Raw genomic sequence first — 12,416 nt, 5'->3', positions numbered from 1 at the left:
ATTTTGTTTTAGGTTGAAAACAACGTGATCGAGGAAGGTTATTAGTATTTTTTGCTACTGTACTAAAACAAGATTATATATAACATTGCCTGTATTTCAAATTATTTTGTTTTATAAAAAATTTGATACGCGTCCCTTAAATGATAATACTCAAATCGTAGACAAAGTTCCTCTTGTCTGAGAAATCATCCTCTAGACTGATCTCATTACATTTAGGAAAGAAAATAAAAAAAACTATTTTTTCTAAAGCAAGTAGTATTTTTAACTTAGTTTCACTATTTTTTCTGATTTATATCAGACATGTATGTCTAATAAAGTATAAATGTAAAAAAGTAAGGGTTAATTTACAACAGCGAGTAATAAATTAAAAATTCTTGGAATTTAAAATGGAACAAAATGAAATAATAACGGGAGGCAGTATTGTTTCAGGTTTCGGTTTGTATTTGAAAGTTACATTGAAACCTACACACAATTAATTAATGTGAAATACGTATTATTTAACTTAATGTTACCTTCAAATATATTTACATTCAGAATGTTTACAATTTCACTGTTTGAATTTTTTGTTCATTGTTTTTTTTTTTCAATAACAGCACTGAGTATTGTAGGGTACAATCAAATATGACCAGTTCAAGATAACATTGATATATGGAGACAACTAATTTTTCTTACATAAAAATCTAATTTAATTAGTATCGTCTTAGCACGAAATCAGTGGACAATTATTGACTGTACTTCAACAGATCTTTGATCTTTGTTATTATATAGGAAAACTCGTGCCATTGAAATTGTATTGAAATGTAAAAGTTGTTTTTACAGTCAATTTTCTGATTCACTACACGATTTTATAATGCTTCACTGTATCTCACGTTTCGACTACTTTGCAGCATCCGTGATCACGGGCAGACGAGACGAAAATCTTTGGTAATAATATTTTGGATTGTATGTTAAATAGGAATCTAACAAAAAAATTAAAATGTCGCTTGAAACACTAAAATTACTACTGAAGATGTCGTACAAATATGTAGATAACAAAACGGTTCCATATAAATAAAACAGATTAACAGTTTTTATACTGTGCACACTGTCAAATGTCTAGAAGTGTTACGTACGCGCTACATGCTATAAAATAAATGAACATCGCCGGGGCAACATCGTTGTATGGATAAAATATCATATAGCGAGTGACGCCGCTGACTCCGCGGAACGAACACTACGCCGTGTGAACCAGAAGATTCCTGATACCACACAAGCTATGGAATGGCATTGCTATCCTAACATCGGATCAATCATGTAGTCGTAGGTGTAGGTTATAAGTTTTAATATTATAATATACATATAAGTATGTTTCGTAGTGCTCCTGGAACCTCCGGCTGCCACCTTATATAATTGATATATTGCAATAATTCCTTTGTACAAATCATACAATATAATCGAAAAACCAGATAGCAATACAATTTATTGAATTAAACATAAAAGCATATTGAAGTACCGTAATTTACCTGAACGACAATAAATATAACGTTTGCGTTCGGCTCATAAAAACATAATAGCGCGTATGAAAACCTTTAAGCACCTACCAATTAATCGAGCCCCGGATGAGTTGATTCAAGTACCGGCCTGATTTCATTACCTCTGAGAACACACTTGATTTAAATAAGCTGATATTTTAGGTATAAATCATTGTAATATTTATTTGTACAATTTTAAATAATCGGTACGTAACTATTTCATGCTTGCAAATCATTTATTTTGAAACATTTTTCTAACGACAGCTGCTAAATGTGTCTTATTTTTTTTTATTATTCATTTACAGACGTAAATTTTTTTTTATTATTCATTTTTATTTATTATTTCATCATGAATGATGAATTTTTTTTTACTATCTATGACTTGGGATGTGTTTAAAACAGTAACCCGTCTGTCTCGGTAAAAACAATATATATATATATATATATATATATATATGTATATATATATATATATATATATATACATTTTAACGGCATTACTTTTTATAAATTTAAAATAATTATAAATTTTTCATCATCCCGCCGTCTATTTCACATTAATTCTCTCATTAATGTAACAGACTTATACAGACAAACATTTTATATTATATATTGAGATATTTAAACTTGAAATAATTCATTAGATTAATATTATTATTTTTTTTCTAAAAATCTGATGGAAACTTTATAATGAATGCCGACACAGCCTTTAAAACTTCCTCGAAAAGTTTTCACAAACCTTAATAATTACGTTGGAATCTCACATGAACGTTTAATTATTTTGAGATTTTAATTAATGTTTGTATCTTATTACTTTTGAACTCGGTGTTAATCAAAGTTAAATTTCAAAAAGTTCTCGTGTGTGGAATTCAAAAAATTGTCTCGTTAATATTTGGATAGAACCAAAATTTTTCGTATTTTAACTCTGGTTGAAAATGGTTGAAAATTAGAATTATGATATAAACATTGATTTACAAAATACCTAATTTTGAAGTACAACAATAATAAAAAATATATATATTTCTACAGGCAACACTTAATTAATCCTAAAAGAGGAATCACATTGCCAATAAGAGATCTTAAATTAAACGAAGGTCGGAGAATCAAAGGCATCGATTTAATTTCAAACTGCGACAGGTGGACACGAGGAGTGGAAATGGACTAGTGATTGTCAATCTGAAGGTTCATCTCAAAACGGATATCGACTAATGAATCCGATGCGGAGATTGACTTTCCGTGAATTTACGTTTTTGACGGACATTATCTTTATCTCAAGTTGTTCTCTTTTAAATCTCAGAAATTGTTTCTCTCTATACATTTGTAATCTGCTTTAACACCCCAGTTATTCCGATCGTGAAATTTTATGTTCTCTCGTTGACACAATATTAAAAAATTGCTGTCACGTAAATTTAAAATTAAGTTATTCCGGTCGCTAAGCAGCAATTGGAGCTAACAGTTAACGGTTGACTAATTTTGTATGGAATCGTTTAGTGTTTGAAGCTCAGAGCTCAGCTCAGGGATAATTTATAAGGACAAATTATTACTTATACAAATCAATGTTTCAATTATATTAAAACGCAAAATGTAATTCTTAACCACATCTTAATGTGTATTTCCATTTCAATATATTTACGAATCGAACTGGCAACAATGTTCACGTTATATTTTTATCAAACAATCACGAGGGTTGAAGTTGAATCCTTATTCTAGAACAGTGTAAATTAAGTAACTTGTTTTCAAGAATTTATTTCATGGATAGCAGCTGCGCTTGAAACTTCATTAATACGATTCCATTTGTATTGTAATGCCAGCGCATTATATTTGTATTAAAAAAGAAGTAAGTTTGTATGTTATTGGGTTTTAAAGTTAAATCTCTAGATATAGAAGATTATTTTTTTCATGCCCCTTACTTTATGTCGTGCCACTAAACGAATACAATAAACATTTACACGCTAATTATATAAGGTGGCAACCGAAGGTTCCAGAAAAACTACGAAACATACTTATATGTATATAATAATAAGAATTACATAATAAAACTTATAACCTATACCTAAGACTACATGATTGATCCGATGTTAGGATAGCAATGCCATTCCATAGCTTGTTTGGTATCAGGAATCTTCTGGTTCACACGACTTGGTGTTCGTTCCGCGGAGTCAGCGGCGTCACTCGTTATATGATATTTTATCCATACAACGATGTTGCCCCGGCGATGTACGTTTATTTTATAATATGTAGCGCGTACGTAACACGCTTGCAAACAAGGATTTAGTCTGATTGTTTGGATGAAATTATATTCAAGCAGGTATAGTCACCTTCTAAATGAAGAAATGTATTACTTCTTTATAAGAAAGAAAATCACTTGTTTTATTCAAATACAAAAGAGCTTTGAGTTTTATTGGTTCACAGAAGGAAACAGAATTAGCTGCATTGTCGAACTAAGTTGAACATATAAAAATATAGTATGAATATTTTTATATTAATTAATTATTTGTATAGCAACATTTTCAATGTTGAAAATCCTTATTCGTTCAGGTAGATAACCATACACGCTGTAAAATACATGTACATACATCATGAGTATGAATTTAAAAATGTAAAAAAAAATGTTTACACCAAATTTTAAAAAATATATTATATATCAAAATTAATGTTAGTGTTATATATGATTATGAGTCGAATCGTCGAGAGTATAAGTAAGGGCCTAGTACGACACAACCACATTAGAGACGTTTGTTAGCCCTTATTTAATTACGAATATACGATGAAAGGGAATCCCTTCTGAAAGGTGTCAACGGGCTGACAAACAAACGTCTTCGAGGTATAATGAGATTACTTTGAGCGTTTATCCTAAAGCATACCTTTTTCAATTTGTTATTTTAATCCTTTAATTAATTAACACCTCTTAGGATTTTAATTTTAAAATATTCACTGTTTTTATGTTTTAAATTAATTTAATATCTAACGAAATGTTACTGTACTGTACAAAGCGTACATATGTTAATATTTTAAATTGATTGATTTATATATGTGTATTTCCATATTTTTAGACTATTATAATAAAGCATTTTCTTTGTTTGTTAAAAGCAATCTGGAACTGTCAAACACATTCGTTGAACCGTTAACATTATTTCATAGTATCATTTCTCATAAATAGAAAACATTGAAATGTCCTGACCATTTTCAACTCTATTGCAATTGATATAAAATTAATTATATTACGTCACATCCTCATCCTGTTTTTTTTTTTATAAAGCAGTAGTTATATATTTTTGTTGATAAAATCATAATATACAGTATTGAATTTTAAACATAACGAAACATAAGAAGGCCACTTATGTGTGTAATAATTTAATTTACAAATATTTTTGTTCGGGGTCTTTTTAAAATTTGTAAATCATATATTTTTTTTTTATAAAAGGGAAAATCATCATATGACCCCTCTTGTCCTGGGTGGGGCAAGAGGTAGTGTCATACTCTTACTAACTAAAAACCCCCGTACTTTCTCCTGCTCTCAGCCAGGCCGCGGTACATCATTGCGTTTGCACCCGGCTTGACAACGACTCCAGGGCCCCAACTGTGGTGTAAATCATATATGAGTTGTGAGTTTTAATATCTTGTTCTTGGATACGTTTGATAAAGGTTTAGAGTAATTTGAAGACCGCCTTTTTGTTAATTAAAGATGAATGTTTTTTTTATCAGACTTCAGAGCGGAGCGACTTTTATATTTTAATAATGGGTAACCCGCAATCATCTACTTAGTTTCTTTTATAAAATACTCATAAAATGAAAGTTTCAAACTTATTTCATTAAAATGCAGCAAAAAAACAATAAAACCTTCTTTCTTTTACAGTAGGAAATTAAAAACCTTTTTTTGTAGTAGTATTTGTGATTCCTTAAAGAAAAAAGTTGTTTTTGTAAGGTTTTCCTATCTCGAGTCAAATCAAAGTAATAAATAGTTTACTGAAACTTAAAAACAAGAATAAAAACTGATTACTGAACCTTTGCCGTGGAAAAGTGAATTTGTTAAAAATGAGATAAAAAGGGAATGTTTGGGACGGAGTTTCTTAAGTAATTGTAAAGATACTTAACGATTTCTGTAAAAGTTTTGTTTTCTTTTAGGTTTTACAAATTTTGCTTTCGGTAAGCTAAACATTAACATATTTATTTAATGTAAGAACTCAAGTGAATAAAACATTTGTTCCTCGCGGCTTTTAACTTTATAAAATGTTTGTAGATTTTTTTTGAATATATTTTTATACTATTTTAATTTATTTTAATAAATTATTTGCAAAATTATTTTTAATTTACATCTAATTAAAAGTTTACAATTTATTTACATTTTGTTGTATCGGTTCTACTACTGATAAAGGTTTTCATATATTCTATTTGTTAAATTTATTATTTTTTAATAATAAATGTATTATCAATTTAAGGTATAGTTAAAAAAGGTATTTCTTTTGGAAATATTAAGCGTATTTATTATTTTATTATTCAATTTAAATTAAATTTTCGATTTATTTACAGTAACCGTTATACTTTGTCTTGTCTGAAATGAAATGTCTTCTTGCTATAATCTGCAATATTATTAGTACATATAATATTTCTTTTAAAATACTTATAACTATCTTTTTGTTTAATACGGTATTAAAATACGATTATATGTGCTAGTTTATGAATATAGTAGTGGGTTTCTATATCAACGACTCCAAGATCTGTTAAGGATGACAGTTAAATATATAATTTTATTTTACCCCCATATCTGAATTAATGCTCTGTGAGAACGAGTGTTGTTCTCCCACCAAAATAGTGGTCTAAAACCGGTTTGTCGCTGTATTGCGTTTCTTGTTTAATCACGAAGATATTTAAATGATGTCACGAGATATTCGAGACGTATCACTATATATCATCACTATATAGGTACCAGTCGTTTTTGTTTCATATTAGTGTCTCGTAAATCAGCCAAACCAAATAATTAGGATGTTATTAATCTGTGCTGTGTACCTATTTAAATAATATGAATAATAAATAATAATTTATTAAATTCTGTCTGTACCTTCATTTGTACCTGTTTTAGTTAAAATGGATCGTATTTAAATAAATTTTAAGTTGATTATAGTGTAACACACCTTTATAATATTTAATTACGTATTTGTAACAGTATAAAACTTGATGAATTTATTAATAAGTGTATTCTTGGTAATTGTTTAATGCTTGTATGCTAAATAATTATTATGGTCATTAATAAATTAATGGATAGTAAATGACAATGACGGTGGCGGCTAAGTGGATGAGGAAATACATCGTTGCTCTCAGAGAGTGTTCGCTCATCGTTGTGCTTGGACCTATGCAGTGACTTTTCATATTATATACTAAATTATAATGTCAGAAAAATCGAAACTTAAAGTGTGGAGTCGGTTCCAAGTAGAGAAAAATGGCAGTGTCATTAAATTCCGGATTCAAGATGCTCCCCCAGATCGTAAAGAAGATGTGGTTGATTTTATAATGACACATTTACTCAGAGATGAGGCTTTCCACAAAGCCGCAGGTATTACATTTTATTACTGTTTTATGATGCTAATGATCATTTGCCTGGCTTTAGTTAGCAGCATTTTTTTGAATATGTTTAGGTATAGTAAATAATGACGAAGCCAAGGCTGAATTTATGGAAATATCAAAAATATACTATGAAGAAAAACCACATCACATTAGTATATGCTGTATTGATGAGGATTCTGATACTGTTGGTGAAATAATCGGCTTATCTATAGTGATAGTGTCAAAAAATACTGATAATTTTGAAGATTTTGTCAAGCAAGTAAGTAAATTTATGTGGGTTTGTGGGTAAATATGCTTTGAGTATAAATGTATTACGGAAATAGTTGAAAATAATATTAAAATTAAAGATACAAATCAAGACGAAGGAAATGAAGAATCTTTTTGGTGCCGCTAAAGTATTGTTCGAATATAATGGTCCGAAAAATGATTATGCTAAATATCATGAAGGTAGAGGAGTAGTTGTGAGACCAGATTACAGGAAGATGGGGATAGCTAATGAATTTATTAGATTAAGGTAATGTAAACATCTTCATTGACATATATAAAATTGTTTATTATTCAAAATTATATCTAGTTAGTTTACTAAATATTCTAAATTATTTATTTTTAGGAAATCTGTATGCATTGAACACAGTTTGCCAATGACATGTGCTTGGATGACATCTATAGGCACACAGAAAGCGTCCGATAAAAACGGCTGGAAGACCTTTTCGGAGGTATCAGTAGCTGAATTGGAGCATAAGACTGGATTAACATACGACACTAATGTATCTACTTTTAAGCTAATGTATACAACCGGTGACTTTTAAGCTAATGTATACAACCAGTGACGTTAATAGTTAACAAAATAAAATCTCATGTACTATTTCGTGACTCATATTATTATTTTTGTTCTGTTCAATTTGGTAGATAACAAACTTTTGCAACAAGGTTGATACAACGATACTTACTGTGATATAGTAGCGATATCACTAAATATCACGAATGTTTAGCTAAATCAATTACAGCCACAGTATCTAACCAGCAACCCTAGAGCTAATCACAGTGACTTGATGTTTACTTAAAAAAAAATATTAAGGAAATGGAAAATGATTCTCATAATTTGAGATTCCATTATACATATGTGTGTGTATGTTTATGTGTGTGTTAAGAATATGCCTCGTCATATTATTGTGAATAAAACAGTGTTAGGATGACATGTGAATATATTTAATATAGTCAGCATTATTATTTAAAAAAATCAGTATCAGTATCAGTATTAAAAAAATCAGTATCAGTAATCAAAAATATACTCCTCATTACTAAGAAATTTGATTATTTATTAAGCTAAATTAAGGAGCGTCCTGTGACAGCGTTAGTAAAATTTTGAAAGTTAATAAACGCAATTGCTTTAAAAAAATATTAATTGGGAACGGATCACCAAAAATCATAGCGAGTTACGAGAATAAGTCGACATATTATATAATAAACAACTCTCGTTAATGCGTACCACAAACCGGACGAGGCAGTCGAATCCGATCTTTATAACAACACTTTTAACGAACTCAAACAAGGCGATCTAAATTGATGTTTGATAAGTAATATTTCGAGTATTATAGATATTGCAAAAGACGAGTTAGTATTTTATAATTTTTTTGTTTATCGTAAAGTAGAATTTCTCTTATTTTCTGGGTAAAATAATGAATATCAAATTCGTCAAGGAGGTTATAGTTCAAATTACTTTATACGTTATATTAATCAAAATAATGCAGTAAAACAACTGGAACCGTATATAGCAAGTTAAATTTGACTAGCTTGGTTTTGGTTCTCGATGCGTTTATATTATCTGGACTATTAATAAAATACCAAAATGCAGATCAAAGGCAAAGATTTCAGATTTTCTGAAGTACACTTGGATTTATGTTAGAGCATTGGATCCTTTCCTAAATACGTTTGCGATGTTCCATACCCAAAATCTTTTCACTTTATTCCAAATTTATACACTCGGGTTTTGCCCAAATTGATTTATTTACACAAGGCTGGTATTTAGTTTCTTTATATATAAAAGATGCTTTGAGTTTTATCTAATATTTGATATATAAAAACTTGATTGGTATCAGAATTAGTTTTCTAGTTGAACTTGAGTAACCTTGGAATTGTTTCTGAGGTTAGCTGTTATCGTATCTCTAAGTATTTTATCGTTGTTCATTCATTCTTTATCTTTACCATTTCCTACTATAACTTTTTTTAACCCTTGGTATGCATTGGTCATACGTAACAATATTTATTTCTTAACAATGCGAAACAGTCATAACCGTTAAGAGAGACGAAACCTCTCAGCATTCCATGGATTCACCGTGCGGGTGCCGGGTCAGGGAAAGGAGTTTCAATAGTTTCTGGGACTTGCGATCCAGGTGTAGATTTAAGGAGCCCCTATCTAACGCGCGTTAAACGCTCACCTCCACTGTCCAAGCTCCTCTCTCTACCTAACCAAATTTGAAACGAACCTACAAGGGCTACCTTCGACGAACGTTCCAAGGAAGAACTGAAGTCAGTTCTTGGCAGGCCCAAGTCTTTTAGCAGATTGTAGAGAAATTTGCCTGTTATACCTCGCGCTCCTACTTCTACCGTATATAAATTTACAACGAACCTATTCTTAGTGAATTCGTTAGTGAGCTCGTAATACTTGTTGACCTTGATGGCATGGTCTTTGGGGATGTTGGTTTCCCAAGGAACCGTAGGCTCTAATATCACAACGCTCTTTAAAATTCGCGATTATAAAAATATCTCCGCTCTGGACGCCGTCGCACAAATATCCTCAGGGATTTTATATTGGTTCTCATACGTACCCATCTTTATAGTCCAATCCGGAGCCGCTTTAATGAAAGAGTAAGGCTTGACGTTTGATTTTGTAGCCGTACTGCCTTCTCTCACAAAACCTACTGATCGTTGGTTTTTGGTTATTTCTTTTTGCGCTCTTGCCACCGAAAGATTAACCGTTTCACGTAAGATTTCTAAAACCCTATCGTGACGACGGGAATATTGACTGCTATTCAAGAGTACCCTACATCCCACCAGCAAGTGCTTAGCAGTTCCAACTGCCTCCCCGCAGATTTAGCAAGTTTTTCCGGTATCTTATTAAATTACTCCGATCTGGAAAAGTCATCCGGAACGCATTGAGATAAAATTTTTGCAGTGCTGGCGACCAATCATGAATTAAAGTGCTTCATTTTAGTAGTGTATATTTTATTTATTTATGGATATTTTTATTAAACGCGAGTCGGAAATGACTAATCGACACTTTGATAATAATTTGTTTATTTTTACGAAAGATCTCCAACAAATAGTAACTCTGATGTATGTTATTTAGAGATTATTTTTTGTTATCATAATGATAAGATACCATTGTTACTTTATATACAATGTCACAAGTTAATGTCTTTATATTTAGATATTTTACTTGGGCACACAGTACTGTACTAAAAATTAATTAATTCTTACGTAATTAGTGAAAAAAATGTCTTGTAAAGTATGGAGCAGACTAAAGGTAACGAGAAAGGATGGGAGTGAGGTTAAATTGCGTTTTCAAGATATGCCATGGGAACAAAATAAAAATGATATATTGGATTTTTGTGCGAAATACTTTATCAAAGATGAGGCTTTTCATAAAGCGGCAGGTACTTATTAATATATTTAAAAATGTTAAATAATAAACCCTATACCTGTTTTTTTTGTAGGTGATTATTTCTGTTTGTGATTGCTTTGTTTATAGGTATATATAAAAACGATGAAGCTGTAGCGGAATACAAGACTATTATCTCTAACTATTACGATATTAGCCCAATTCACATAACTGTCTGTTGCTTAGATGACGACTCTAAAACTATCGACATTCTCGGTTTATCCATGATATGTGAGTTCAAAGATCAGTCAGGAAAAGAGGATGCTTTTAAAACGGTAATAACGTTTAATAATTTATGATATAATATTTGAAATAAATTTTTCATTTATAACTTTTTTTTCCAAATAATGAAAGGTCAAGATTTCCTATTTTGAAAATATAAATTAGTTTATGGTAATTCCATTTTATACTTTAATATTGTTTTATACAAAGTATATACAGATTATGAATGCAAATTTACATATATCTAAAATATTGCATAACGTCTCTGATTATAATTTGACACGAGCTTTTACCCGATCGTGTCTGTTCTGTTTGATTTCAAATAATCTATTGAGTTGAAATGAATAAGTTGGATGTGAGGGACAAAATCAGCGCTACAATCGTACGGACCATAATAAAATTTTGCTGTCTTAATTAAAAGATTAAACTTTATCTGTAGATTTTTATATATAGTTCCGTAATTATTTTTATAAATAATATACTAGCTTAGTATAAATGATAAGTAAAAATAGAATGTATTGGGATGATGTGATTTCAGTTGGAGAAAAAAACAAAGGAGATGCAGAATTTTTTCCATATTATAGAACTAAATTCAGATATAAAGATTAAAGATTACCAATCATACTTCGAAGGCAGAGGGATTATAGTACGGCCGGATCAAAGGGGATTGGGCATGGCCAGTGAATTTGTAAGACTAAGGTTGGTATATCTCCATGTTCTCTCTCGAGTCATTTTACTGTAAATTTATTAAAGAGTCCCTTAATTTAGATGTCCCATGAGAATCAAACGAATATTTTTATTAAGTATGTTATGAGAGTACATAATAACAACGTGTTTTTTTCATTTTCATAAAACGCTGTGTTGTTTGATGGTTTTAGAAAAGAAATTTGTATAGACCGGAACATAGACATGACATGTGCTTGGATGACGTCAATAGGAACTCAAAAAGCAGCTGAAAAACATAAATGGAAGACATTTTACGAATTACCAGTGGAAGAATTAGAAAAGGCATCAGGCCTTGTATTTGATGTCAATGTATCCATATTTAAATTAATGTACACTACAAGGAACTAGATTGATTTACTTGAAATGAAGATATCATAATCAATTAATTATATAAGTATATTTTAATTGCCAAGACATTTCAAGTAACTTACTATCTAGGCAATTAACATCATCATTAAAAAAAAATATGCCTGTAGTTTATTCTTTACGTATAATATATAGTAGATTTTGTTTTTGCATTTTTATTTCTGGACTAAATGCTTTTGTTAGAATAAAATAGTTCTACGGGTAAAAAGTTCTTGCAAAACACGAGATAGGGGACAAAGATTTCAATTGTTCGTAAACAAGCTCCCGAAATATTGAACCCGTCACAGAGGCTTCATTTACCAGGTCAATAAAAATGATTAATGGAGGCTAAAAGCCTGAAGATTTACGAACCTCCTTTTTTATACTAA

The 12,416-nt window shown here is 30.2% G+C and overlaps 2 protein-coding genes across 2 annotated transcripts; both read left to right on the top strand.

Annotated features, from left to right (window-relative positions):
- The first annotated feature begins 6,787 nt into the window (after window positions 1-6,787).
- LOC116775677 (uncharacterized) lies at window positions 6,788-7,946 on the top strand. The gene is made up of 4 exons (XM_032668627.2): window positions 6,788-7,062; window positions 7,145-7,332; window positions 7,421-7,587; window positions 7,684-7,946. The coding sequence occupies exons 1-4, from the start codon at window positions 6,897-6,899 to the stop codon at window positions 7,880-7,882; spliced, it is 720 nt and encodes a 239-aa protein (XP_032524518.2). The 5' UTR covers window positions 6,788-6,896; the 3' UTR covers window positions 7,883-7,946.
- Window positions 7,947-10,408: 2,462 nt separating this feature from the next.
- LOC116776651 (uncharacterized) lies at window positions 10,409-12,192 on the top strand. Its single transcript, XM_032669899.2, has 4 exons — window positions 10,409-10,729; window positions 10,825-11,009; window positions 11,495-11,655; window positions 11,835-12,192. Exons 1-4 carry the CDS (start codon window positions 10,570-10,572, stop codon window positions 12,028-12,030), a joined length of 702 nt encoding a protein of 233 aa, XP_032525790.2. The 5' UTR covers window positions 10,409-10,569; the 3' UTR covers window positions 12,031-12,192.
- Window positions 12,193-12,416: the final 224 nt, after the last annotated feature.

This window comes from Danaus plexippus, chromosome 8 (genome assembly GCF_018135715.1).
Source record: "Danaus plexippus chromosome 8, MEX_DaPlex, whole genome shotgun sequence".
In the NCBI taxonomy this organism is placed as follows: domain Eukaryota; kingdom Metazoa; phylum Arthropoda; class Insecta; order Lepidoptera; family Nymphalidae; genus Danaus; species Danaus plexippus.
Note: the sequence above shows the minus strand (reverse complement) of the source record. Positions and strands in the feature narration are given on the sequence as shown.